Below are 27326 nucleotides of genomic sequence, written 5' to 3'. Positions count from 1 at the left end.
ACAAGATATTGTGCACGAAAATCATTAAATTAAATTATTGTAAACCCAATATGAGTTGACTCGATGCGACGTGACAAGACATACGCCCTCTCGTGCTCACTGATCGTAGTTCATACAGTGCGTTTTTTTTAAATGCGCAATGGCGTGTCTAGTCACGTGGTAGGGAATTCCCCCAATATTGACAAAGAACGCTGTTAAATCCAAACATAATGTAGGTCATGTTGAATATGAAAAGAAACATGAACAAAATTCAGACCGATCGTATAATTCCGTTGATATTAGTACAAATATAACTCTTTGGTCTAGACTGAGAATATACTATTTATTTTGGTCATTTTTGAGGCATTTTGTTAATGTGATGTCATTTCCGTGGAAGGGGAATTCCCAATCTATATCTGAGGCGTACTAACGCAACAAAATCGTTTACATTTATCCGCCCACGACTTTTACCGAATATTCGCCGTCGTCCTGGCGACCAAAGTGATGAGGACGTGGTGTGCCTACTGCAAAAGACGGGGCCATTCTTTGTACGAAGACAGGGTTACCTACATACAAATTGTGTGCTTGAAATCCCGACTTCTAGGGCGGTGTTATATGAGTCACGAATTTTTAACTGCTCTATTCAACGCCAGAGAACAGCTTCCTCAAAGCAATGGGAAATTCCTGCTGCTCTGTCGGCACCTCTGGGAATTGGACGAACGTCTGACCGCAGGAACACACTACAGCATCTCCCCACGTCTTGCAGATGATGGTAGCAGCGAGGAGGACGCGGACGCCGCGCAGGGAGCAGCTGCCTTTCCTGTGGTCTGTTGTATGTTTCAATATGTTAATGAAGACATATTTAAAAAAGAGTCGTATAAAAACTTCGTAGAGTTACTGAAAATATTTGGAGTTTCAGAGGTTAACTATGACGCCGAAGAAACCCAGGAGCAGGTTGGGAAGTTTCTAGACATCATCATCGGCGAACCTCCGTGCAAACGTCTGTTTTCATTCTTGGTGGAAACACAGCTTGTAGGGAATGACATCACCCAATTTAAAGACAAGCTGAGAGAATTGTGGTTTTGCCCGTATAACACCCCATCTGGCGTTTCCTGTGCTTTTCAACGAGTGTTTGTTGGTAAGCCAGAAATACAAAGGTCACATGGCTATAGGATTGTAAAACCCTCAAACCCATAAATCCATTCTTGTTCTGTCATGCGCACATGTTACCATACCCATTTAAAAATAAATGTGATACCACGGTTACCGTTACGTGCGACTTACCCATGATAACACTTGGTATTTCTGTGGTTGAATCAATTCATTGCATTGTATTAGTATATCGATATATGTGGCTACACCGACTGTTACATTACTGTTTACTGCCACGCACATACTCGTTGCAGTACAGCGATAGTGATCTCATATACAAAGCTGTTGACGCGTATTAACATGAACTTGCTCATCGGCGATTGTAGTTTAGTAACGATGGGGTCAACAAATTAGCATTGTGCTGTGCAATGTCCGTAATATTAGTATATCAACGTGTGTGACGTAGTCATCAGTTGGATTGCGACGTCTATAATTAAACAGAATAATGGACACATCGCTGAGATACCATCAAATTTACGAGTTAGAACGCATTATGGGCTATTTTAAGAGATATTTTGACTTCGAATTTAATTAATAACAAAATCTTATTCCGTTGTAACTAGGTCGACGGGGTTGTCGCATACAATGGCACATGTATACGTATATTTGTTAGCCATTTGGAGGTTAAATCACCCCTCCCCCCTATATCCATAGATGATCCGCGTACGTTGAATTCCATTTAGTCTAGTACATACGTAGACCATCACATCTACTTTGTATACAATACTGAGGAATGTACGTATATTTAAATTCATAATGACAGACGACGAATCCCCCGTGTACCATGCTGGATCACACATGGATCATATATCTACTGTGACGTGAATGCATGTGGTCATCTGTAAATCACATTGTCGGGCTACATAACCGGATAACGTTAATATATTCTACCCATGTAGTGCTCGATTGGTATACATTCAGGTCAAGTGGGTGTATTTCCGGTTGTTTGTCAACAGTTTTATTTCACGGGAATACATGTAACTAGCGGCAATGTGTCACCAGATATTCAACTGAAAATACTTATAAAATATGACAGAGATTGATAAATATGTTTTGTCGATCAATCTCTTATTGCACCCCAGGTAAGGTGCATAACTCCGTATATACTGTACCTGGTATTTGTGACGTATGGGTGCATAACTCCGTATATACTGTACCTGGTATTTGTGACATATGGGTGCATAACTCCGTATATACTCTGCACCTGGTATTTGTGACATATGGGTGCATAACTCCGTATATACTCTGCACCTGGTATTTGTGACGTATGGGTGCATAACTCCGTATATACTGTACCTGGTATTTGTGACATATTGGTGCATAACTCCGTATATACTCTGCACCAGGTATTTGTGACATATGGGTGCATAAATCCGTATAAACTCTGCACCTGGTATTTGTGACGTATGGGTGCATAACTCCGTATAAACTCTGCACCTGGTATTTGTGACATATGGGTGCATAACTCTGTATATACTCTGCACCTGGTATTTGTGACGTATGGGTGCATAACTCCGTATATACTGTACCAGGTATTTGTGACGTATGGGTGCATAACTCCGTATATACTGTACCTGATATTTGTGACGTATGGGTGCATAACTCCGTATATACTCTGTACCAGGTATTTGTGACGTATGGGTGCATAACTCCGTATATACTCTGTACCTGGTATTTGTGACGTATGGGTGCATAACTCCGTATACACTCTGCACTTGGTATTTGTGACGTATGGGTGCATAATTCCATATATACTCTGCACCTGGTATTTGTGACGTATGGGTGCATAACTCCGTATATACTCTGTACCTGGTATTTGTGACATATGGGTGCATAACTCCGTATATACTCTGCACCAGGTATTTGTGACATATGGGTGCATAACTCCGTATATACTCTGCACCTGGTATTTGTGACGTATGGGTGCATAACTCCGTATATACTCTGTACCTGGTATTTGTGACATATGGGGGCATAACTCCGTATATACTCTGCACCTGGTATTTGTGACGTATGGGTGCATAACTCCGTATATACTCTGCACCTGGTATTTGTGACGTATGGGTGCATAACTCCGTATATACTCTGCACCTGGTATTTGTGACATATGGGTGCATAACTCCGTATATTCTCTGTACCTGGTATTTGTGACATATGGGTGCATAACTCCGTATATACTCTGCACCTGGTATTTGTGACATATGGGTGCATAACTCCGTATATTCTCTGTACCTGGTATTTGTGACATATGGGTGCATAACTCCGTATATACTCTGTACCTGGTATTTGTGACATATGGGTGCATAACTCCGTATATTCTCTGTACCTGGTATTTGTGACATATGGGTGCATAACTCCGTATATACTCTGCACCTGGTATTTGTGACGTATGGGTGCATAACTCTGTATATACTGTACCTGGTATTTGTGACATATGGGGGCATAACTCCGTATATACTCTGCACCTGGTATTTGTGACATATGGGTGCATAACACCGTATATACTCTGCACCTGGTATTTGTGACGTATGGGTGCATAACTCTGTATATACTGTACCTGGTATTTGTGACATATGGGGGCATAACTCCGTATATACTCTGTACCTGGTATTTGTGACATATGGGTGCATAACTCCGTATATACTCTGCACCAGGTATTTGTGACATATCGGTGCATAACTCCGTATATACTCTGCACCTGTTATTTGTGACGTATGGGTGCATAACTCCGTATATACTCTGTACCTGGTATTTGTGACATATGGGGGCATAACTCCGTATATACTCTGCACCTGGTATTTGTGACATATGGGTGCATAACTCCGTATATACTCTGCACCTGGTATTTGTGACGTATGGGTGCATAACTCCGTATATACTCTGCACCTGGTATTTGTGACATATGGGTGCATAACTCCGTATATTCTCTGTTATTGGTATTTGTGACATATGGGTGCATAACTCCGTATATACTCTGCACCTGGTATTTGTGACATATGGGTGCATAACTCCGTATATTCTCTGTACCTGGTATTTGTGACATATGGGTGCATAACTCCGTATATACTCTGTACCTGGTATTTGTGACATATGGGTGCATAACTCCGTATATTCTCTGTACCTGGTATTTGTGACATATGGTTGCATAACTCCGTATATACTCTGCACCTGGTATTTGTGACGTATGGGTGCATAACTCTGTATATACTGTACCTGGTATTTGTGACATATGGGTGCATAACTCCGTATATACTCTGCACCTGGTATTTGTGACATATGGGTGCATAACTCCGTATATACTCTGCACCTGGTATTTGTGACATATGGGTGCATAACACCGTATATACTCTGCACCTGGTATTTGTGACGTATGGGTGCATAACTCTGTATATACTGTACCTGGTATTTGTGACATATGGGGGCATAACTCCGTATATACTCTGTACCTGGTATTTGTGACATATGGGTGCATAACTCCGTATATACTCTGCACCAGGTATTTGTGACATATGGGTGCATAACTCCGTATATACTCTGCACCTGGTATTTGTGACGTATGGGTGCATAACTCCGTATATACTCTGTACCTGGTATTTGTGACATATGGGGGCATAACTCCGTATATACTCTGCACCTGGTATTTGTGACATATGGGTGCATAACTCCGTATATACTCTGCACCTGGTATTTGTGACGTATGGGTGCATAACTCCGTATATACTCTGCACCTGGTATTTGTGACATATGGGTGCATAACTCCGTATATTCTCTGTTATTGGTATTTGTGACATATGGGTGCATAACTCCGTATATACTCTGCACCTGGTATTTGTGACTTATGGGTGCATAACTCCGTATATTCTCTGTACCTGGTATTTGTGACATATGGGTGCATAACTCCGTATATACTCTGTACCTGGTATTTGTGACATATGGGTGCATAACTCCGTATATTCTCTGTACCTGGTATTTGTGACATATGGGTGCATAACTCCGTATATACTCTGCACCTGGTATTTGTGACGTATGGGTGCATAACTCTGTATATACTGTACCTGGTATTTGTGACATATGGGTGCATAACTCCGTATATACTCTGCACCTGGTATTTGTGACATATGGGTGCATAACACCGTATATACTCCGCACCTGGTATTTGTGACGTATGGGTGCATAACTCTGTATATACTGTACCTGGTATTTGTGACATATGGGGGCATAACTCCGTATATACTCTGCACCAGGTATTTGTGACGTATGGGTGCATAACTCCGTATATACTCTGCACCTGGTATTTGTGACATATGGGTGCATAACTTCGTATATACTGTACCTGGTACATGTATTTGTGACGTAGGGGTGCATAACTCCGTATATACTCTGTACCTGGTATTTGTGACATATGGGTGCATAACTTCGTATATACTGTACCTGGTACATGTATTTGTGACGTATGGGTGCATAACTCCGTATATACTCTGCACCTGGTATTTGTGACATATGGGTGCATAACTCCGTATATACACTGTACCTGGTATTTGTGATGTATGGGTGCATAACTCCGTATATACTCTGTACCTGGTATTTGTGACATATGGGTGCATAACTCCGTATATACTCTGCACCTGGTATTTGTGACATATGGGTGCATAACTCCGTATATACTGTACCTGGTATTTGTGACATATTGGTGCATAACACCGTATATACTCTGCACCAGGTATTTGTGACATATGGGTGCATAACTCCGTATATACTCTGTACCTGGTATTTGTGACATATGGGGGCATAACTCCGTATATACTCTGCACCTGGTATTTGTGACATATGGGTGCATAACTCCGTATATACTCTGCACCTCGTATTTGTGACGTATGGGTGCATAACTCCGTATATACTCTGCACCTGGTATTTGTGACATATGGGTGCATAACTCCGTATATTCTCTGTTATTGGTATTTGTGACATATGGGTGCATAACTCCGTATATACTCTGCACCTGGTATTTGTGACATATGGGTGCATAACTCCGTATATACTCTGCACCTGGTATTTGTGACATATGGGTGCATAACACCGTATATACTCTGCACCTGGTATTTGTGACGTATGGGTGCATAACTCTGTATATACTGTACCTGGTATTTGTGACATATGGGGGCATAACTCCGTATATACTCTGTACCTGGTATTTGTGACATATGGGTGCATAACTCCGTATATACTCTGCACCAGGTATTTGTGACATATGGGTGCATAACTCCGTATATACTCTGCACCTGGTATTTGTGACGTATGGGTGCATAACTCCGTATATACTCTGTACCTGGTATTTGTGACATATGGGGGCATAACTCCGTATATACTCTGCACCTGGTATTTGTGACATATGGGTGCATAACTCCGTATATACTCTGCACCTGGTATTTGTGACGTATGGGTGCATAACTCCGTATATACTCTGCACCTGGTATTTGTGACATATGGGTGCATAACTCCGTATATTCTCTGTTATTGGTATTTGTGACATATGGGTGCATAACTCCGTATATACTCTGCACCTGGTATTTGTGACTTATGGGTGCATAACTCCGTATATTCTCTGTACCTGGTATTTGTGACATATGGGTGCATAACTCCGTATATACTCTGTACCTGGTATTTGTGACATATGGGTGCATAACTCCGTATATTCTCTGTACCTGGTATTTGTGACATATGGGTGCATAACTCCGTATATACTCTGCACCTGGTATTTGTGACGTATGGGTGCATAACTCTGTATATACTGTACCTGGTATTTGTGACATATGGGTGCATAACTCCGTATATACTCTGCACCTGGTATTTGTGACATATGGGTGCATAACACCGTATATACTCCGCACCTGGTATTTGTGACGTATGGGTGCATAACTCTGTATATACTGTACCTGGTATTTGTGACATATGGGGGCATAACTCCGTATATACTCTGCACCAGGTATTTGTGACGTATGGGTGCATAACTCCGTATATACTCTGCACCTGGTATTTGTGACATATGGGTGCATAACTTCGTATATACTGTACCTGGTACATGTATTTGTGACGTAGGGGTGCATAACTCCGTATATACTCTGTACCTGGTATTTGTGACATATGGGTGCATAACTTCGTATATACTGTACCTGGTACATGTATTTGTGACGTATGGGTGCATAACTCCGTATATACTCTGCACCTGGTATTTGTGACATATGGGTGCATAACTCCGTATATACACTGTACCTGGTATTTGTGATGTATGGGTGCATAACTCCGTATATACTCTGTACCTGGTATTTGTGACATATGGGTGCATAACTCCGTATATACTCTGCACCTGGTATTTGTGACATATGGGTGCATAACTCCGTATATACTGTACCTGGTATTTGTGACATATTGGTGCATAACACCGTATATACTCTGCACCAGGTATTTGTGACATATGGGTGCATAACTCCGTATATACTCTGTACCTGGTATTTGTGACATATGGGGGCATAACTCCGTATATACTCTGCACCTGGTATTTGTGACATATGGGTGCATAACTCCGTATATACTCTGCACCTCGTATTTGTGACGTATGGGTGCATAACTCCGTATATACTCTGCACCTGGTATTTGTGACATATGGGTGCATAACTCCGTATATTCTCTGTTATTGGTATTTGTGACATATGGGTGCATAACTCCGTATATACTCTGCACCTGGTATTTGTGACATATGGGTGCATAACTCCGTATATTCTCTGTACCTGGTATTTGTGACATATGGGTGCATAACTCCGTATATACTCTGTACCTGGTATTTGTGACATATGGGTGCATAACTCCGTATATTCTCTGTACCTGGTATTTGTGACATATGGGTGCATAACTCCGTATATACTCTGCACCTGGTATTTGTGACGTATGGGTGCATAACTCTGTATATACTGTACCTGGTATTTGTGACATATGGGTGCATAACTCCGTATATACTCTGCACCTGGTATTTGTGACATATGGGTGCATAACTCCGTATATACTCTGCACCTGGTATTTGTGACATATGGGTGCATAACACCGTATATACTCTGCACCTGGTATTTGTGACGTATGGGTGCATAACTCTGTATATACTGTACCTGGTATTTGTGACATATGGGTGCATAACTCTGTATATACTCTGCACCTGGTATTTGTGACATATGGGTGCATAACTCCGTATATACTCTGTACCTGGTATTTGTGACATATGGGTGCATAACTCCGTATATACTCTGCACCAGGTATTTGTGACATATGGGTGCATAACTCCGTATATACTCTGCACCTGGTATTTGTGACGTATGGGTGCATAACTCCGTATATACTCTGCACCTGGTATTTGTGACATATGGGTGCATAACTCCGTATATACTGTACCTGGTATTTGTGACATATTGGTGCATAACACCGTATATACTCTGCACCTGGTATTTGTGACATATGGGTGCATAACTCCGTATATACTCTGCACCTGGTATTTGTGACGTATGGGTGCATAACTCCGTATATACTCTGCACCTGGTATTTGTGACATATGGGTGCATAACTCCGTATATTCTCTGTTATTGGTATTTGTGACATATGGGTGCATAACTCCGTATATACTCTGCACCTGGTATTTGTGACTTATGGGTGCATAACTCCGTATATTCTCTGTACCTGGTATTTGTGACATATGGGTGCATAACTCCGTATATACTCTGTACCTGGTATTTGTGACATATGGGTGCATAACTCCGTATATTCTCTGTACCTGGTATTTGTGACATATGGGTGCATAACTCCGTATATACTCTGCACCTGGTATTTGTGACGTATGGGTGCATAACTCTGTATATACTGTACCTGGTATTTGTGACATATGGGTGCATAACTCCGTATATACTCTGCACCTGGTATTTGTGACATATGGGTGCATAACACCGTATATACTCCGCACCTGGTATTTGTGACGTATGGGTGCATAACTCTGTATATACTGTACCTGGTATTTGTGACATATGGGGGCATAACTCCGTATATACTCTGCACCAGGTATTTGTGACGTATGGGTGCATAACTCCGTATATACTCTGCACCTGGTATTTGTGACATATGGGTGCATAACTTCGTATATACTGTACCTGGTACATGTATTTGTGACGTAGGGGTGCATAACTCCGTATATACTCTGTACCTGGTATTTGTGACATATGGGTGCATAACTTCTTATATACTGTACCTGGTACATGTATTTGTGACGTATGGGTGCATAACTCCGTATATACTCTGCACCTGGTATTTGTGACATATGGGTGCATAACTCCGTATATACACTGTACCTGGTATTTGTGATGTATGGGTGCATAACTCCGTATATACTCTGTACCTGGTATTTGTGACATATGGGTGCATAACTCCGTATATACTCTGCACCTGGTATTTGTGACATATGGGTGCATAACTCCGTATATACTGTACCTGGTATTTGTGACATATTGGTGCATAACACCGTATATACTCTGCACCAGGTATTTGTGACATATGGGTGCATAACTCCGTATATACTCTGTACCTGGTATTTGTGACATATGGGGGCATAACTCCGTATATACTCTGCACCTGGTATTTGTGACATATGGGTGCATAACTCCGTATATACTCTGCACCTGGTATTTGTGACGTATGGGTGCATAACTCCGTATATACTCTGCACCTGGTATTTGTGACATATGGGTGCATAACTCCGTATATTCTCTGTTATTGGTATTTGTGACATATGGGTGCATAACTCCGTATATACTCTGCACCTGGTATTTGTGACATATGGGTGCATAACTCCGTATATTCTCTGTACCTGGTATTTGTGACATATGGGTGCATAACTCCGTATATACTCTGTACCTGGTATTTGTGACATATGGGTGCATAACTCCGTATATTCTCTGTACCTGGTATTTGTGACATATGGGTGCATAACTCCGTATATACTCTGCACCTGGTATTTGTGACGTATGGGTGCATAACTCTGTATATACTCTGCACCTGGTATTTGTGACATATGGGTGCATAACACCGTATATACTCTGCACCTGGTATTTGTGACGTATGGGTGCATAACTCTGTATATACTGTACCTGGTATTTGTGACATATGGGTGCATAACTCTGTATATACTCTGCACCTGGTATTTGTGACGTATGGGTGCATAACTCTGTATATACTGTACCTGGTATTTGTGACATATGGGTGCATAACTCTGTATATACTCTGCACCTGGTATTTGTGACGTATGGGTGCATAACTCTGTATATACTGTACCTGGTATTTGTGACATATGGGTGCATAACTCCGTATATACTCTGCACCTGGTATTTGTGACGTATGGGTGCATAACTCCGTATATACTCTGCACCTGGTATTTGTGACATATGGGTGCATAACTCCGTATATTCTCTGTTATTGGTATTTGTGACATATGGGTGCATAACTCCGTATATACTCTGCACCTGGTATTTATGACTTATGGGTGCATAACTCCGTATATTCTCTGTACCTGGTATTTGTGACATATGGGTGCATAACTCCGTATATACTCTGTACCTGGTATTTGTGACATATGGGTGCATAACTCCGTATATTCTCTGTACCTGGTATTTGTGACATATGGGTGCATAACTCCGTATATACTCTGCACCTGGTATTTGTGACGTATGGGTGCATAACTCTGTATATACTGTACCTGGTATTTGTGACATATGGGTGCATAACTCCGTATATACTCTGCACCTGGTATTTGTGACATATGGGTGCATAACACCGTATATACTCTGCACCTGGTATTTGTGACGTATGGGTGCATAACTCTGTATATACTGTACCTGGTATTTGTGACATATGGGGGCATAACTCCGTATATACTCTGCACCAGGTATTTGTGACGTATGGGTGCATAACTCCGTATATACTCTGCACCTGGTATTTGTGACATATGGGTGCATAACTTCGTATATACTGTACCTGGTACATGTATTTGTGACGTAGGGGTGCATAACTCCGTATATACTCTGTACCTGGTATTTGTGACATATGGGTGCATAACTTCGTATATACTGTACCTGGTACATGTATTTGTGACGTATGGGTGCATAACTCCGTATATACTCTGCACCTGGTATTTGTGACATATGGGTGCATAACTCCGTATATACACTGTACCTGGTATTTGTGATGTATGGGTGCATAACTCCGTATATACTCTGTACCTGGTATTTGTGACATATGGGTGCATAACTCCGTATATACTCTGCACCTGGTATTTGTGACATATGGGTGCATAACTCCGTATATACTGTACCTGGTATTTGTGACATATTGGTGCATAACACCGTATATACTCTGCACCAGGTATTTGTGACATATGGGTGCATAACTCCGTATATACTCTGCACCTGGTATTTGTGACATATGGGTGCATAACTCCGTATATACTGTACCTGGTATTTGTGACATATTGGTGCATAACTCTGTATATACTCTGCACCAGGTATTTGTGACATATGGGTGCATAACTCCGTATATACTCTGCACCAGGTATTTGTGACATATGGGTGCATAACTCCGTATATACTCTGCACCTGGTATTTGTGACATATGGGTGCATAACTCTGTATATACTCTGCACCTGGTATTTGTGACGTATGGGTGCATAACTCCGTATACACTGTACCAGGTATTTGTGACGTATGGGTGCATAACTCCGTATATACTGTACCTGGTATTTGTGACGTATGGGTGCATAACTCCGTATATACTCTGTACCAGGTATTTGTGACGTATGGGTGCATAACTCCGTATATACTCTGTACCTGGTATTTGTGACGTATGGGTGCATAACTCCGTATACACTCTGCACTTGGTATTTGTGACGTATGGGTGCATAACTCCGTATATACTCTGCACCTGGTATTTGTGACGTATGGGTGCATAACTCCGTATATACTCTGTACCTGGTATTTGTGACATATGGGTGCATAACTCCGTATATACTCTGCACCAGGTATTTGTGACATATGGGTGCATAACTCTGTATATACTCTGCACCTGGTATTTGTGACGTATGGGTGCATAACTCCGTATATACACTGTACCTGGTATTTGTGACATATGGGGGCATAACTCCGTATATACTCTGCACCTGGTATTTGTGACATATGGGTGCATAACTCCGTATATACTCTGCACCTGGTATTTGTGACGTATGGGTGCATAACTCCGTATATACTCTGCACCTGGTATTTGTGACATATGGGTGCATAACTCCGTATATTCTCTGTACCTGGTATTTGTGACATATGGGTGCATAACTCCGTATATACTCTGCACCTGGTATTTGTGACATATGGGTGCATAACTCCGTATATTCTCTGTACCTGGTATTTGTGACATATGGGTGCATAACTCCGTATATACTCTGTACCTGGTATTTGTGACATATGGGTGCATAACTCCGTATATTCTCTGTACCTGGTATTTGTGACATATGGGTGCATAACTCCGTATATACTCTGCACCTGGTATTTGTGACGTATGGGTGCATAACTCTGTATATACTGTACCTGGTATTTGTGACATATGGGGGCATAACTCCGTATATACTCTGCACCTGGTATTTGTGACATATGGGTGCATAACACCGTATATACTCTGCACCTGGTATTTATGACGTATGGGTGCATAACTCTGTATATACTGTACCTGGTATTTGTGACATATGGGTGCATAACTCCGTATATACTCTGTACCAGGTATTTGTGACGTATGGGTGCATAACTCTGTATACACTGTACCTGGTATTTGTGACGTATGGGTGCATAAATCCGTATATACTGTACCTGGTATTTGTGACGTATGGGTGCATAACTCTGTATACACTCTGCACCAGGTATTTGTGACGTATGGGTGCATAACTCCGTATATACTCTGCACCTGGTATTTGTGACGTATGGGTGCATAACTCCGTATATACTCTACCTGGTATTTGTGACGTATGGGTGCATAACTCTGTATACACTCTGCACCAGGTATTTGTGACGTATGGGTGCATAACTCCGTATATACTCTGCACCTGGTATTTGTGACGTATGAGGGCATAACTCCGTATACACTCTGCACTTGGTATTTGTGACGTATGGGGGCATAACTCCGTATATACTCTGCACCTGGTATTTGTGACATATGGGTGCATAACTCCGTATATACTCTGCACCTGGTATTTGTGACGTATGGATGTATAACTCCGCATACACTCTGCATCTAGTATTTGTGACATATAGGTGTATAACTCCGTATACAATGTGCATCTGGTATTTGTGACATATGGGTGCATAACTCCGTTTATACTCTACCTGGTATTTGTGACATGGGGTGAATAACTCCGTATATACTCTGCATCTGGTATTTGTGACATATGGGTGCATAAGTCCGTATACACTGTGCATCCGGTATTTGTGACATATTGGTGCATAACTCCGTATTCACTCTGCAACCGCTATTTATGACATATAGGTGCATAAATCCGGACACACTTTGTATCAGACCACAGATTTGGTGGACATGTCATTGCGCAATTTATTCACTTCGCCAATTTATTGCACAATTTATTCACTTCAACGATGGCCGGCAAAATGTACGATACTGCAGTGATAATATATACGCTTTGACATTTACAAATGTTGGTTTCCAGTTTAAAACATGGATGCATAACTCTGTGTACACTGTGCACCTGATATATATATACCTGGTCTTTTTGACACATGCGTTCATGACTCATGATGTCTAACTCCATGCACATGAAACATATTAACGAGATAAACAAGACTAAACAAAAGTTTAGATACATTGTGTGAATCTTTGTAAAGTTTCTCTTACATATATATTATATGTGTTTCCCAATAACCCCCGTCACATTACCATTATCTAGCACCACACACTATGTCATCCTGCCTTAAACACGTATTTTAGCATTCCGTATTCCTTATCTTTTATTATCATTATTTCATTTCAAATTTCTCATCTAAGCATTCAATTGATAGGCAAGATATTGATTCTCTGCTTTATTTTTGACATATGTTCTTGTTACTATTACTCTTTAGTTGACAGTTTTGTTATGTGAAAATAATATTATTTACACTACCTGAATTATTTCATGAATCTATCAATCACATCATGGATTTTAGAATTGATCATTCCCAAGGTTCTTTTGCATCTTTCACAAGCTTCCCTCATAGCTGCGCCAGTATGGAGACAGACCTGTTTTATGTTAAAGTCAGACTACAGCCAGACACTGCAGTTGCAGCGCTAAACTAGTGTAACCAATGGTAACATTGCTGAGGCACCGTTTAGCATCATTAATGCTTTTGGATGGGTGGGTTCTCTTGCTGAGATGGGAATTTTGCACCATAAGTCTGCACACCCCTACTGGCTGCATGTTCCTCTGTTTCTCAAAGAAATGTACTGGTGCCAAGTCTGAAGGAGTATTGTCCTTGCCTGCCAGATGACACAAATTGACTTGATATTGGTTAACACGGGAGAAGAAAGTTGTTACATGTGAAATTTGCTTTTATACAGTTGTCTGTATGCCTGTACATATGGTTTACTGTCTTTTATTACACATTGTTGGTGACTGGACTGAATGATGTATGTGCCAAAATGCTTGTACATGTGAACCACATTGCCTTATATCCTCTGAGCTTGGAGCTAAACAAAACTCTGTGGTGGAGCTTATCACTGCGGGGAACGTACATAGGGGACCTAACACTGTATTTTTTTATGGCAGTGTCTGATCTGTGTAACTGGGAAGTGTGGTATTCCGATCTGATGATAATGCTGCCTGAGCAATCTGAAAAGAATCGTAAAGCTCATCTGACCAATAGATGCTATCTTGTTATTCTATAGACAACTACACAAGAGGTAGAACTCTGGATAGAACATTATAAGCTCATAAATGAACGTAGATTGCGTACCTTTTCAGCTGGAGTACATGTACATGGCTTGCATGGTTCTATACCTAACCAGGTATTGTGATGGTAGTCGGGCAGACAGGCACAAATCATTGCTAACTTGTGTAGGTGACATTCACAATGTTTAAGGATTGCTGATGGCACAGCCTCAAAAAGGTTTCCAAGCACGTGATACATTAACATATGCAGTCTCAGACCCTGACATCCCCATAGCACAAGATACGTTGATGCAAATACCTTTGAATGGGGTTACTTTATATTTCTGTGACCAATGTATAAGGAAGATCTGGTAGAAAGCCTTGGTAAGATCAATCTGGCAAAGAATACTGTTTATGTAAGACATAAAGTAAAGTTGTTGACATGAAGTTGTGGCTTGCCGTAGTTGCAAACATCCACGAAGACAGTGAAAAGATTGAAGAATGAGAGACGAACATGAATTCATTGTTCAAGCTCATCAAATTTCGGCTGTAGCTTATCATGAGATAGGGGGCTCCCACACCACTATAACACTATAAGAGAGGTGTATTCATGGTGCAAATTCTATCCATTGAGTGTGAGTGAGGAGTTGGTCTTTACTGTGCCTGAATACGGTTGTTGACGAAAAAGAATTTGAGGGCGTTGTTACATGAAATGCTGTGACTACACAGATCTCATGATTGTCATGAAGGCAGAATAAAATGTTTAATGTTCCTAATGTTATCAAATATATCCGTAGTATATATCAAAAGCAATCAATGGCTTGTCGAGTAATCTTACTGAGACATCAGAATGTGGTTCAAGTGCAAATGTCTTTTGAGTCTTTGATACATATAGTCCAGTTTCATGAACTCACCTGGCCAAACGGTTGTCAATTTATGAGAAGCATGTAGTACAAGTTTCAACAGATTATATGACTCGGTGTCTTCATAAAAGTACCATTTTCAAGTATTTCTACGAGGCTTCCAAACTTTGAATTATCATGGTTAAATATGAATTTGGTATCGCCACAACTTTGGGGGGGGGGGTCTTCCATCTGCTTGACATTTTGACTGTCACATGAACAAGACGTTAGAATCATGTACTTGATGACCATAACATTTTTTAATATATAGTGGCTGGTGAAGCCGAACTCTGTGGGTGGTAAGAAAGAGTTCATCATTGCCATTGAGTGGGTGGACTACAGATCTTCATCAAGTATGTTGACAATTTGGCGATCCCTGTTTATACACTTGTGATGGTGGTCAGATAGGAAGCTACACTTGTTGAGAAAGCAAAACGCCTGATTTCATAAGCAGAGTGCATTCTCTGAGCCAGGCTTTTGCGTGACCAGCTGGATTCGTTTTATCGCGTTTCCTCTTTCCAGCATGACTGTGGCATACTCATTAGTGTGAATTTCGTTCAAGATTGAGCTCAATGTTTGTGAGATCTCAGATTATCTTTAGTCAGCATACGAATTTATATCTCTGACCTAAAGTGCAATTTGACAAGGTCATGATGAATTAAGTGTAAGCAAGTAACGATGATATAGTTCTCAAGCGATGGAGAAATCTCATCATGGTCTATTAAAACCTTGTCATGATGTACGATACAGCCTCGCCATAATATGCAATACCATTGTCACTGCATAGTAACTAATTTTCTTTGCATTTGTAACGTTCACGTTCACTGAATACAACATGAAGATTTGTCATATATTGGGCAGGAAGGCTGAATCTTTAACAATCACGTGATATGACAGGGTCCCATCATTAATTCTTGGGCATTGACATTCTGTACGGATTTTACTTCAGCCAGCATGTATGTCATCTTCATCATGTAATACCTCGCAGTGGTGAATCCTTGGTTCAAGTTATCCACTGCATGCCCTCACAGAAATACTGAACACAATTCATATTCAATGAATCCAGTGTGTAGCTGAGAATCACCAACTTTCAAATGAAGTATTTTGTTCTGATTTGTCAGACATTGAAGGTTGGGTATGAGTATTTCAGTGGGACTTGAAATTCAATGTACTCTATTGTGAAAGTAGACAATAGAATATTTCTTTTTTATGCATCACTATAACTTTTTAATATTATATAGATTGCTTCTTGAAACTTACACTGTTTTACATATGTATGTATGGTACGTATATAGTGCCCATAATCACTACCATTTATTATTTCATTTCATTCAGAGAAATATAAACAGTCTTTTTACCAACCTCAATAATAATAATAATGATAATAATAATAATTAATTCCTCTTTCGTTAGAACTTAAGAACACTGGATATTGGTATAACATTAGTGACGAATTTATTGACCACCTCTTCTACATGAACGACATCAAGTTATTTGCTTAAGATGACGAAGATTTAGAAGGACTGCTGCAAACTGTGAAACAGTTTAGCGATGACATTGGAATGTCATTTGGATTAGATAAATGTGCTAAAGCAACATTTAAAAGAGGAAAGCATGTCCACTCAACTAACGTTAATCTTGGTGATGATAGTCTTATACATAACATCGAACAGGAGGAGGTCTATAAATACCTTGGAGTCAATGAAGACAAAAGTATACAAGACGCCGCTATGAAAGAAAAGGTCAAGAAGGAATTCTACAGACGAGTAGGGGAAGTGCTAAAAGAGTTGAATTTTGCAAACAGAATCGAGGCGATTAACGCCCTTGCTGTACCAGTGGTTATATACAGCTTCAACATCATCAACTGAAATCTACCAGATATCAAGAAAATGGATACATGTACTAAAGTTCGGAAACTGGTCACCGTGAATATAATGCATCATCCAAAATCAGACGTTGATAGGCTATACATCCCTCGAAAAGATGGTGGGAGGGGACATATCCAACTAGAGCTTACTTATGAAATCACTACAATGGGGTTATATAAATACATCGATTTGAGTCAAGACTGGATGCTACAACTTGTAAATTTTCATGAAACTGGCAAAAGAGCACATTCCATAAAGAAGGAGAGTAGAAAGTTTACACAAGAGCTCAACATTGAAACAAATGCTGATGATGATATTTCGTGTACCAAAAAGGCAGAGAAAGTAAAACTGGCAGTGAAAGCAGAAGGACTCAAGTTAATCAAGGAACGATGGGAAAACAAACCTTTACATGAACAGTACCCAACCCGTACGCAAAACGCTGATGTAGATAAATTAAACACCCATCAGTGGCTACACGGAGCTGGGCTTAAAGCTGAAACAGAGGGTTTTATCATCGCTGCACAAGATCAAAGCCTTTTTACCAGGAACTACCAAGCAATGTACTCAGAAATGGTGCAGACCCTAAATGTCGGTTTTGTGATCAATATAATGAGACTATTGATCATCTAGTCTCTGGATATTCGGTACTAACACCAAACGAATAGACAAACAGGAATGACTGCGTTGGTCAGTATATCCATTGGAAAATATGCCAGCATTTTGGTCCCCCTATGCTGATACGTGGTATGAATACAAACCATTGCAAGTTGTTGAGAACGAACACGTTACCATCTTGTGGGATTTTGATTTACATACTGACAGAACCATCCAAGCTAACAGACTAAATATCATAATAAAGGATCACAATGAAAAAACCTGTATGATGATTGACATTTCTACAGACAGAAATGTACTAGCAAAGGAATTTAAAAAGTACAAAGACTGAATGTGGCACTTAAAAACAATGATCGTACCCGTGGTAGTTGGAGCACCTGGTCTTGTCAACAAAAACACCCTAAAACATGTTGACAATCCTGGAAACCCAAGTCTGCAAGAGATACAGAAAATTGTTTTTAATAGCACTGCGCACCTGCTGAAAAAAAGTTATCAACTTAGACTTCCTATATGTTGTTGCTAATGATTTGGTACGTTTTGTGTGTGTGGTTATCGTTTTGTGTCTTCCTCCTTTTTAGCCTCAAGTCTCTGAGTAAGACCCGGCATTAGAACTGTAAAACAGCAGATCAAAAGGACATACTAGAAAACATAATAACAATAATAATAATAATAATAACAATAATAGGCTTTAGTGTACATGAATTCACTTGACAGGCTCGTGTGTTTAATATCAACTAGACAGATTTCAGTGTACATGGATTCACTTGACAGGCTCGTGTGTTTAATATCAACCAGACAGGTTTCAGTGTACATGGATTCACTTGACAGGCTCGTGTGTTTAATATCAACTAGAAATGTTTCAGAGTTCATGTATTCACTTGACAGGCTCGTGTGTTTAATATCAACTAGACAGGTTTTAGTGTACATGGATTCACTTGACAGGCTTGTGTGCTTAATATCAACTAGAAATGTTTCAGAGTTCATGTATTCACTTGACAGGCTCGTGTGTTTAATATCAACTAGAAATGTTTCAGAGTTCATGTATTCACTTGACATGCTCGTGTGTTTAATATCAACTAGAAATGTTTCAGTGTTCATGCATTCACTTGACAGGCTCGTGTGTTTAATATCAACCAGACATGTTTCAGTGTTCATGGATTCACTTGATAGCCCCGTGTGTTTAATATCAACTAGACAGGTTTCAGTGTACATAGATTCACTTGACAGGCTTGTGTGTTTAATATCAACTAGAAATGTTTCAGAGTTCATGTATTCACTTGACAGGCTCGTGTGTTTAATATCAACTAGAAATGTTTCAGAGTTCATGTATTCACTTGACAGGCTCGTGTGTTTAATATCAACGAGACATGTTTCAGTGTTCATGGATTCACTTGACAAGCTTGTGTGTTTAATATCAACTAGACAGGTTTCAGTGTTAATGGATTCACTTGACAGGCTCGTGTGTTTAATATCAACTAGACAGGTTTTAGTGTACATGGATTCACTTGACAGGCTCGTGTGTTTAATATCAACTAGAAAGGTTTCAGTATTCATGGATTCACTTGACAGGCTCGTGTGTTTAATATCAACTAGACAGGTTTCAGTGTACATGGATTCACTTGACAGGCTCGTGTGTTTAATATAAACTAGACAGGTTTCAGTGTTCATGCATTCACTTGACAGGCTCGTGTGTTTAATATCAATTAGAAATGTTTCGGTGTTCATGGATTCACCTGACAGGCTCGTGTGTTGAATATCAACTAGACAGTTTTCACTGTACATGGATTCACTTGACAGCCCCGTGTGTTTAATATCAACTAGACAGGTTTCAGTGTACAATGGATTCACTTGACAGGCTCGTGTGTTTAATATCAACTAGACAGGTTTCAGTATACATGGATTCACTTGACAGGCTCGTGTGTTGAATATCAACTAGACAGGTTTCAGTGTACATGGATTCACTTGACAGGCTCGTGTGTTGAATATCAACTAGACAGGTTTTAGTATGCATGGATTCACTTGACAGGCACGTGTGTTTAATATCAACTAGACAAGTTTTAGTACACATGGATTCACTTGACAGGCACGTGTGTTTAATATCAACTAGACAAGTTTTAGTATATATGGATTCACTTGACAGGCTCGTGTGTTGAATATCAACTAGACAGGTTTTAGTGTTCATGGATTCACTTGACAGGCTCTTGTGTTTAAAATCAACTAGACAGGTTTCAGTGTTCGTGGATTCACTTGACAGGCTCGTGTGTTTAATATCAACTAGACAGGTTTCAGTGTTCGTGGATTCACTTGACAGGCTCGTGTGTTTAATATTAACTAGAAATGTTTCAGTGTTCATGGATTCACTTGACAGGCTCGTGTGTTTAATATCAACTAGACAGGTTTCAGTCTTCATGGATTCACTTGACAGGCTCGTTTGTTTAATATCAACTAGACAGGTTTTAGTGTTTATGGATTCACTTGACAGGCTCGTGTGTTTAATATCAACTAGAAATGTTTCAGTGTTCATGGATTCACTTGACAGGCTCGTGTGTTTAATATCAACTAGACAGGTTTTAGTGTACATGGATTCACTTGACAGGCTCGTGTGTTTATTATCAACTAGAAATGTTTCAGTGTTCATGGATTCACTTGACAGGCTCGTGTGTTTAATATCAACTAGAAATGTTTCAGTGTTCATGGATTCACTTGACAGGATCTTGTGTTTAATATCAACTAGACAGGTTTCAGTGTTCATGGATTCACTTGACAGGCTCTTGTGTTTAATATCAACTAGACAGGTTTCAGTGTTCGTGGATTCACTTGACAGGCTCGTGTGTTTAATATCAACTAGACAGGTTTCAGTGTTCGTGGATTCACTTGACAGGCTCGTGTGTTTAATATCAACTAGACATGTTTTAGTGTACACGGATTCACTTGACAGGCTCGTGTGTTTAATATCAACTAGAAATGTTTCAGTGTTCATGGATTCACTTGACAGGCTCGTGTGTTTAATATCAACTAGACAGGTTTTAGTGTACATGGATTCACTCGACAGGCTTGTGTGTTTAATATCAACTAGAAATGTTTCAGTGTTCATGGATTCACTTGACAGGCTCGTGTGTTTATTATCAACTAGACAGGTTTTAGTGTACATGGATTCACTCGACAGGCTCGTGTGTTTAATATCAACTAGAAATGTTTCAGTGTTCATGGATTCACTTGACAGGCTCGTGTGTTTAATATCAACTAGACAGGTTTCAGTGTTCATGGATTCACTTGACAGGCTCGTGTGTTTAATATCAACTAGAAATGTTTCAGTGTTCATGGATTCACTTGACAGGCTCGTGTGTTTAATATCAACTAGACAGGTTTTAGTGTACATGGATTCACTTGACAGGCTCGTGTGTTTATTATCAACTAGAAATGTTTCAGTGTTCATGGATTCACTTGACAGGCTCGTGTGTTTAATATCAACTAGAAATGTTTTTCCATGTTCATGGATTCACTTGACAGGCTCGTGTGTTTAATATCAACTAGACAGGTTTTAGTGTACACGGATTCACTTGACAGGCTCGTGTGTTTAAGATCAACTAGAAATGTTTCAGTGTTCATGGATTCACTTGACAGGCTCGTGTGTTTAATATCAACTAGACAGGTTTCAGTGTACATGGATTCACTTGACAGGCTCGTGTGTTGAATATCAACTAGACAGGTTTTAGTATGCATGGATTCACTTGACAGGCACGTGTGTTTAATATCAACTAGACAAGTTTTAGTACACATGGATTCACTTGACAGGCACGTGTGTTTAATATCAACTAGACAAGTTTTAGTATATATGGATTCACTTGACAGGCTCGTGTGTTGAATATCAACTAGACAGGTTTTAGTGTTCATGGATTCACTTGACAGGCTCTTGTGTTTAAAATCAACTAGACAGGTTTCAGTGTTCGTGGATTCACTTGACAGGCTCGTGTGTTTAATATCAACTAGACAGGTTTCAGTGTTCGTGGATTCACTTGACAGGCTCGTGTGTTTAATATTAACTAGAAATGTTTCAGTGTTCATGGATTCACTTGACAGGCTCGTGTGTTTAATATCAACTAGACAGGTTTCAGTCTTCATGGATTCACTTGACAGGCTCGTTTGTTTAATATCAACTAGACAGGTTTTAGTGTTTATGGATTCACTTGACAGGCTCGTGTGTTTAATATCAACTAGAAATGTTTCAGTGTTCATGGATTCACTTGACAGGCTCGTGTGTTTAATATCAACTAGACAGGTTTTAGTGTACATGGATTCACTTGACAGGCTCGTGTGTTTATTATCAACTAGAAATGTTTCAGTGTTCATGGATTCACTTGACAGGCTCGTGTGTTTAATATCAACTAGAAATGTTTCAGTGTTCATGGATTCACTTGACAGGATCTTGTGTTTAATATCAACTAGACAGGTTTCAGTGTTCATGGATTCACTTGACAGGCTCTTGTGTTTAATATCAACTAGACAGGTTTCAGTGTTCGTGGATTCACTTGACAGGCTCGTGTGTTTAATATCAACTAGACAGGTTTCAGTGTTCGTGGATTCACTTGACAGGCTCGTGTGTTTAATATCAACTAGACATGTTTTAGTGTACACGGATTCACTTGACAGGCTCGTGTGTTTAATATCAACTAGAAATGTTTCAGTGTTCATGGATTCACTTGACAGGCTCGTGTGTTTAATATCAACTAGACAGGTTTTAGTGTACATGGATTCACTCGACAGGCTTGTGTGTTTAATATCAACTAGAAATGTTTCAGTGTTCATGGATTCACTTGACAGGCTCGTGTGTTTAATATCAACTGGACAGGTTTTAGTGTACATGGATTCACTCGACAGGCTCGTGTGTTTAATATCAACTAGAAATGTTTCAGTGTTCATGGATTCACTTGACAGGCTCGTGTGTTTAATATCAACTAGACAGGTTTCAGTGTTCATGGATTCACTTGACAGGCTCGTGTGTTTAATATCAACTAGAAATGTTTCAGTGTTCATGGATTCACTTGACAGGCTCGTGTGTTTAATATCAACTAGACAGGTTTTAGTGTACATGGATTCACTTGACAGGCTCGTGTGTTTATTATCAACTAGAAATGTTTCAGTGTTCATGGATTCACTTGACAGGCTCGTGTGTTTAATATCAACTAGAAATGTTTTTCCATGTTCATGGATTCACTTGACAGGCTCGTGTGTTTAATATCAACTAGACAGGTTTTAGTGTACACGGATTCACTTGACAGGCTCGTGTGTTTAAGATCAACTAGAAATGTTTCAGTGTTCATGGATTCACTTGACAGGCTCGTGTGTTTAATATCAACTAGAAATGTTTCAGTGTTCATGGATTCACTTGACAGGCTCGTGTGTTGAATATCAACTAGACAGGTTTCAGTGTACATGGATTCACTTGACAGCCCCGTGTGTTTAATATCAACTAGAAATGTTTCAGTGTTTATGGATTCACTTGACAGGCTCGTATGTTTAATATCAACTAGACAGGTTTTAGTGTACATAGATTCACTTGACAGGCTTGTGTGTTTAATATCAAATAGACAGGTTTCAGTGTACATGGATTAACTTGACAGCCCCGTGTGTTTAATATCAACTAGACAGGTTTCAGAGTACATGGATTCACTTAACAGCCTCGTGTGTGTATAACCAACTAGACAGGTTTTAGTGTACATGGATTCACTTGACAGCCCCGTGTGTTTATAACCAACTAGACAGGTTTCAGTGTACACGGATTCACTTGACAGCTCCGTGTGTTTATAATCAACTAGACAGGTTTTAGTGTTCATGGATTCACTTGACAGTCCCGTGTGTTGATAATCAACTAGACAGATTTCAGTGTTCATGGATTCACTTGACAGCCCCGTGTGTTTATAATCAACTAGACAGGTTTTAGTGTTCATGGATTCACTTGACAGGCTCGTGTGTTTAATATCAACTAGACAGGTTTCAGTGTTCATGGATTCACTCGACAGGCTCGTGTGTTTAATATCAACTAGACAGACCTATGTGTACACATATCCACCAATTCATAAAGGAAAATTAATTATACCTATGCTGGTAACAGGTACAGATTACGGGTGACAGATTTTGAAATTATGAAATAGTGTGCCATCACGTTATTGGATGTATTATTAGCTATATATATATATATGTGTGTGTGTGTGTGTGTGTGTGTGTGTGTGTATAGATATATATGGTTTATTTTCATCAAATTTGACTGAATAGTTGCCATTTCGTCCTAGATGTCCTTTTAGACATGCCTGGGTCGACATCATTCAAATTTGTAATAATAAATGATGATAATACATGGTGGTAATATAGGTCACTTTGCCTGACAATTCAGAATCATACTCAACTGATTATGTCGATTAACAGTATGACATGTCACAAGTTATCATTGCTTATCCACAATAAGTTTCAAACTGCAAAAGACAGGGAACATGATATTTATTGAATTGAATTGTGCTTGCATTTTCGATGTGAAGAATATGTCTGACATTTTTTTTAGGTGGTTTGAAATTCGATAAGAGTGGCAAGAAAATGGTAATAGAAGAAGGCATCACCGGTATACACAACTGGATTAGATACTATATGTTGGAGAAGAGTGGCCAGATTGGATATAGAGGAATCGCCGGAAGACAGGTGCACATGCGTTTATTTTTATTGGGTAAAGTTGATGTTAGAAGGCAGTAGAAAAAAAGTCATCTGCTATTGTTTCAGTAAATTACTTGTATAAGCCCGATACATTCAACAGTTTCACATTGGCTATATGATAAGTATTCGTTAAATTTAAATATATCATATAATTAAGAAGGTTAAGAAAAAGATATTCTTATATTGTTCTAAAAGTGCTCACATATGCAGAATGCCACAGAATGAACCTGATCAAAAGTTCATTCATGCATTTGTATATATGACTAGAAAGGAATCTTTTTTATTATTATTTAAAAAAATGGAAATATCTTTATTCTGTTCAAAATTAAATTGATAATTTCTACACAGCTTAATGAAGTTGGTCACAATTGTTCGTGTTTGTTTGTTTTTTGTATCCGGAATGACCACAAATTGTGTTTGACTGTCAAAGTCTTTAAATTGCTTCAGACCACTGCGCTTAGCCTCTTATACATTTGATGTGTCTTTGATAATCTGTTTAAGTTGGTTAACCGTGAATCTGAATGATGATTGTTCAAGAATTCGCTTGGGATAAAATGCCAATTACTTGGAATTCCCTGTTCTAGTATATACACATTATACTATTATGTTCCCATTTATGTTCCTTTTATGTAATTTTAAGTTAGATCGCTTCCCTATATTCTATTTTAGATAAATATTCACATTCTAGTATTTAATTTATGATTACGAGAAAATAGCACGTTGTATTCAAATGTGTAGCTATTGATCATGTTGATTTCATGTTGATATAGCAGATGAATACATTATCTTCGTATATTGACAAGGGTAGTTGAGGAAGGGGGAGTGATCTAAAAGTATATCAATATAGAGATAACAATATAGATAAATAATAAAAGTATAATAGGGGATCTAAATATTAATTTCCAACCAGCATGTCCTTAAATATTCAAACCATGAATCATAAGTTAAAAAAATATAGGAAAGAAAGAGTAAGAAAATGCCTTTTTACCCTTTATAAAACGAATATATTTTTTTTCAAAATCTGTTACACTGTCAAACCCCTACGAAACATAGAATCATATACATGTACTGAATTGTAGTTCCGAACAAATTTGATAGATATTAGATACCATCTTCAAATCATTTTATTACATCATAAGCGTTATAGTAATATAATAAACTTACCATTACAGAGTCATAGCATGACTGAAAAATATCCTGCTTGCCAATATTGTTCTATGCGAGCCTAATTATGATTCACCTTTTTTTTCAGTGCCCAAGCAACGACAAACAGATAATGAATATTCAATGGAAGTTTGGAGACACTATCGTCAGACCTCAGGGAAGTACAATTGTAGGCAGCACACCTGGCTTTGACATCGCCCTCTATACAGCGGCATTCATGGCAGGATGTAAAGAAGGGCATAGTTATATTCGCATGGGGTCTCACAATATTGACCTCTACTGCCAAACAAATATGCCAAACGGGGACAGCGTCCTCACCATATCCTTTGTTGTGGAAGATTAGAATGAAAAGACGTTACGTTCAATTAAGATAGTAATTCTTGTTATTGATTTCCTGAGCCGCATATGATTCCATATCACTCGATTTTAAAACACTCGGAATTCAATAATAATTAAATATTGTTAAATATTCAAATAATAGTAGCTGTTCATAGCGCACATGTCTTACTATTACCGAAATGTCTTTCTCCCGTCAGCTCATCTCAGTTCCTTGTTTAATCATGGATTTTCATTTACTTATGTTGGGTCTTCAACAATTGTGTGGAAATATTATGCTAGGTTATCTACCAATATTATGGTGGGTCACCATTGACATTCCACCAGTATTATGGTGGGTCACCATTGATTGTCCATCAATATTATGGTGGGTCACCATTGACATTCCACCAGTATTATGGTGGGTCACCATTGATTGTCCATCAATATTATGGTGGGTCACCATTGACATTCCACCAGTATTATGGTGGGTCACCATTGATAGTCCATCAATATTATGGAGGGTCACCATTGATAGTCCATCAATATTATGGTGGGTCACCATTGATAGTCCACCAGTATTATGGTGGGTCACCATTGATTGTCCATTAATATTTTGGTGGGTCACCATTGATTGTCCATCAATATTAT

The 27326-nt window shown here is 39.3% G+C and overlaps 1 protein-coding gene across 1 annotated transcript; it reads left to right on the top strand.

Annotated features, from left to right (window-relative positions):
• Positions 1-402: 402 nt before the first annotated feature.
• On the top strand, positions 403-26879 carry LOC144345053 (poly(U)-specific endoribonuclease-B-like). The gene is made up of 3 exons (XM_085496547.1): positions 403-1117; positions 25051-25184; positions 26449-26879. The coding sequence occupies exons 1-3, from the start codon at positions 484-486 to the stop codon at positions 26701-26703; spliced, it is 1023 nt and encodes a 340-aa protein (XP_085352673.1). The 5' UTR covers positions 403-483; the 3' UTR covers positions 26704-26879.
• The last annotated feature ends 447 nt before the right edge of the window (positions 26880-27326 follow it).

Source organism: Saccoglossus kowalevskii, chromosome 3, assembly GCF_978046115.1.
Source record: "Saccoglossus kowalevskii chromosome 3, keSacKowa6.1, whole genome shotgun sequence".
NCBI lineage: Eukaryota > Metazoa > Hemichordata > Enteropneusta > Harrimaniidae > Saccoglossus > Saccoglossus kowalevskii.
The sequence above is the reverse complement of the archived record's forward strand: the minus strand, read 5'-3'. Positions and strand labels throughout refer to the sequence as shown.

Excerpts from the sequence above, each read along its gene's own strand:
- LOC144345053 (XM_085496547.1), top strand. The coding sequence starts at position 484 with ATGAGGACGTGGTGTGCCTACTGCAAAAGACGGGGCCATTCTTTGTAC. Across the intron at positions 1,118-25,050 it reads TTTTCAACGAGTGTTTGTTG|GTGGTTTGAAATTCGATAAG; the intron begins GTAAGCCAGAAA and ends CATTTTTTTTAG. Across the intron at positions 25,185-26,448 it reads GAGGAATCGCCGGAAGACAG|TGCCCAAGCAACGACAAACA; the intron begins GTGCACATGCGT and ends CTTTTTTTTCAG.